General features: G+C 42.3%; 2 protein-coding genes across 2 annotated transcripts in view; both read left to right on the top strand.

Moving 5' to 3' along the window:
• LOC102388315 (protocadherin beta-16) overlaps positions 1 to 2,161 on the top strand; it is a 17,867-nt gene extending 15,706 nt beyond the window's left edge. The window contains exon 2 of the mRNA XM_006038255.2: positions 1,306 to 2,161. Coding sequence (XP_006038317.1) covers positions 1,306 to 1,374 — 69 coding nt within the window. The 3' untranslated portion in view covers positions 1,375 to 2,161. The remainder of the gene's footprint in view (positions 1 to 1,305) is intronic.
• Positions 2,162 to 2,292: 131 nt separating this feature from the next.
• Positions 2,293 to 4,050, top strand: part of LOC102388068 (protocadherin gamma-A4-like) — a 3,486-nt gene continuing 1,728 nt past the window's right edge. Inside the window, 1 exon segment of the mRNA XM_014527094.2 lies at positions 2,293 to 4,046. Coding sequence (XP_014382580.2) covers positions 2,406 to 4,046 — 1,641 coding nt within the window. The 5' untranslated portion in view covers positions 2,293 to 2,405.

Below are 4,050 nucleotides of genomic sequence, written 5' to 3'. Positions count from 1 at the left end.
AAAGCAATACTTGAGCAGTGGTTTACAAATCTTCATAACAGCATATTTCTATTAAGCTGAACTAGCACTTTCTAAAAGCTAAAAGTTAAGTAACAGTAACATTATGATACGTTAGCAAAAACTTGCACAGTAGTAGATACTTCTTAAGGACACGATCACTGTACTTAGAACAATGACTTCTTTGTCTTATCTTGTTCCTTGCTGTAGCAGATTTATAGCACAGACTTACATAGCAAAAACTTGCTGCATTTTACTCAGAAAATGGTTAACATAGTTAAAATGATTACTTAACATAAGCAAAGGCTTAGCTATCATTCTGCCTTGTGGTCAGCGGTATTGCTAGGCCACAGGTCATGCCTTGTATTCAGCTGTAAAGCTAATACTTCTTAATAATCTAAATTATTGTTAACCTAACAGTATGCAATCAGAAAACTATTTTATTTCAGGATAATAACAAACATGCCCACCACAAAGGGGAGATACAAAATACACACATACAAACTTTAAAACACAATTCCTTATCTTATACTGAAAGAAAGAGGAAGGAAGAAAAGGTAGAAGAAGAGAAACATATCCAAAGAGGGGAGAGCAAATGCAGGCAAGAGGAAAAGGGGACTTTCTGCTACACTATAAGGTGAAATAAAGGGCTAAATCTTGGAGTCTTTACCCACAACGCAAGTTTTCATTCTCTGCTTATTGCAGAGCTCTTTTCTCAGTCCAATTATCTCGAGCTTGACTGCCTTTGAATCCTTAGAATACCATATCTGTAGAAAATGTGTCAGTACAGAGGGATCCTTAAAATAGAAATACAATTATATTTTGGTAGTTCTGCATACTTTCTTTGAAAGGTAAAACAATATCAACCGATTATAATGAACCATCTGATATCGGCAAGAGTTTTTCATGCCCTTATTTTAGACACAGGATGGGAAGTTGGGGAGATGTGTGAGAATATAAAGTCTACTATACCTGGGAACTTGGGAGAGGCCCTTGGTGTAGATGAGGGAAGGCATACATCTAAGGAAAGGCTCCTGGTATATCAAGAGGACTCCCTGAATAGTTGTGCCCTGCTGCCCCCTACCAACTGAATGGCTAAAAGGAGAGAGATGGTATCTAAGCCTTTTTTCAACATTTTAAATTATATGCCTATGTTTTTATCCCCGTACCTTACTGTAAGAATTTCTTCTCATCTTATTGTAACAGTTGTGCATTGCTCAAATGATATAATTGATTTACTGATATTTGGACAAATGCTGAAAGTACAAAACATAAGTATTTATTCCATTTTAATTGGTCCTTTTTCAGGGAAACGACCACTATCTTCAAAGGATGCTCTCTGAGGCTGGATCTGAACACGAAGGAAGAAAAAACTGAGGAAGAACCCCTCGATTTGAGTCTATTATTATATTTGATTAATCTTGTGACTTTACTGTAAAGGTGGCACTTCGAGAATACATACATCTCCATATTTGTGTGGAAATGTTAACTTTTTTCCCTTTTTAGTTTTATCTCTTCTTGCAATATAAATATTATTTGTTCCTTTTTATGTCTGTGCATGTTTTGTTTGTATGTTACAAAACGCCCAAAGGCATACCTCCTCTTTCTTGTCTATGTAATATTTTTGTATACAATCTCCACACTTTTTCAATCCCTTGAAAGCTGGTGGGAAATGTCATGCTCTACTACCACTTACATAATTTTATAGCAGAAACGTACAAAGAGACCACAACATTTTCTCGCACTAGTAAGACATTAATAGAAATAGAAGAAGGAAATTAATATCATTATCAATCCCTTAGGGTACTGTGACTTCTATATAATATTATATTGTTATATAAAAAATTGGGTTTATGTTTGCATTGCGTTCATTTTATTCCCTGTACTTGAACTGGATTTTAATCGTGAGATAAGATACAACGTTTACTATATTCCTATAATAGTATGGGGTTCACAGATAAGCACAACACGTGTAATTATAAATGTTCCAATTTGTGCTTATGAACTCCCATTAATACATATATTACCATCTATCACTAATAGATATTTGCTATAATACTAGTAAAGCACTGTCAGTATGCTAAAATGTATGTATTATTTCATATAAAAATAAAGGCAATTGGAATGTGAATACAAAAGACCCTCTGAAAATAGAATATTTCACTGTTCCTTATTTACACTCTGAGTGTCGCTGTTTGCTAACTATGGGTAGACCCTTAAAAGAGATCTAGCAAAACCGTGAAACTGCAAACAAAGTGGAGCAGCAAGACAACAGGATCAGAATAGAAAGGGGACGTTACTGATTAAGATGAGTCCTTGATAGATTTCCTGTAGGCTTTGGTCAGAAGCAGGGACAGAAACAGCCTAGGTCCCTAATCACGACACACGGAGGTGAAAGAACGGGGAAAATGTTGTGTATCTACTCAACAATGGCAGAAACACAAAGCCGACATGATTGCAAGAGCCGCGCCGCACTGTGCTGCGTGGTGCTGGCAGTGTGCGGGGCCGCTGTGGCCGGGTAGATCCGCTACTCAATCCCCGAGGAAATGCAGAAAGGCTCCTTCGTGGGCAATATCGCGCAGGACCTGGGGCTGGAAGCCAAGGCCCTGTCGGAGCGCGGTGCCCGCGTGGTTTCTAGAGGTAGGATGCAATATTTTGCTTTGGATTTGAAAAACGGCCATTTATACATGAATGAACTGGTGGACAGAGAGGAGACCTGCGGTCATATTGCAAAATGCGTGTTAAATGTTGAGATTCTTGTAGAAAATCCGGTGAAACTTTATAGAAGTGAAGTGGAAATACAGGACATAAATGATAATTCACCCACATTTCCAGAAAATGAAAGTGTGTTAGAAATCATGGAGTACACAGCACCTGGCACACGCTTCCCGTTGGAAAAGGCTCACGACTCAGACGTGGGACTGAATTCTCTACAAAAATACGTGTGTAGCGAAAACGACTATTTTATCTTGAATGTGAAAACTGGAGATGATGGCGTAAAATACCCGGAATTAATATTGCAAAAATATTTGGATTGGGAACAGCAAGCAGTTCATCATTTGATTCTCACAGCTACTGATGGTGGGAATCCTATCAAATCTGGATCAACAGTAATCCGAATTCAAGTGTTAGATGGAAACGACAACGTCCCAGAATTTACCCAATCTGTGTATAAAGTGAATGTGAAGGAAAACGTGCCTGTGGGCTCCGTGGTACTTCTGGTAAAAGCCACCGACAAGGACGAAGGGACAAACGCGCAGATCAAGTACTCCTTCCTCAAGATTTTGGAGAAATTTAACAGAAACTTTAAGGTGGACTCTGAAACTGGGGATATTACAGTAATGGAAAAGCTGGACTTTGAAGAAATGGCTTTTTATGAACTCGACATACAAGCGAGGGACGAAGGTGGACTGTCGGCACACAGCAAAGTTCTGATAGAGGTCGTTGACATCAATAACCACGTACCCGAGATCACGGTCAATTCCGTTTTCACTCCAGTTGCCGAAGATTCCCAGATAGGTGCAGTCATTGCTATTTTTAACGTGCAAGACAGAGATTCCAGGGATAATGGTGAGATCATATGCTCCATCCCAGATAACCTCCCGTTCAAATTGCAGCGGTCATTTGACGATTATTATTCTTTGGTGACGGCCAGAGACCTGGACCGGGAGCAGGTGGCGGATTACAACGTGACGGTCACGGCCCGGGACCGCGGGGCGCCGCCGCTGTGGTCCGCCACGACGATCGCGGTGCAGGTGTCGGACGTGAACGACACCGCGCCGGCCTTCAGCCAGGCGGCCTACAGCGTGTGGGTGAGCGAGAACAACGCCCGCGGCGCCTCGGTGTTCTGCGCGCGGGCGGCCGACGCGGACTGGGGCGACAACGCCCGGGTGACGTACTGGCTGGCGGAGGGCGAGCTGCAGGGCGCGCCGCTGTCGTCGTGGCTGTCGGTGCAGGCGGAGAGCGGCGCGGTGCATGCGCTGCGCGCCCTGGACTACGAGCAGGTGCGCGAGATCCGCTTCGCCGTGGAGGCGCGGGACGGCCGCGCGGTCC

This window comes from Alligator sinensis, unplaced genomic scaffold (assembly GCF_000455745.1).
Source record: "Alligator sinensis unplaced genomic scaffold, ASM45574v1 scaffold1278_1, whole genome shotgun sequence".
In the NCBI taxonomy this organism is placed as follows: Eukaryota; Metazoa; Chordata; order Crocodylia; family Alligatoridae; genus Alligator; species Alligator sinensis.
The sequence above is the reverse complement of the archived record's forward strand: the minus strand, read 5'-3'. Positions and strand labels throughout refer to the sequence as shown.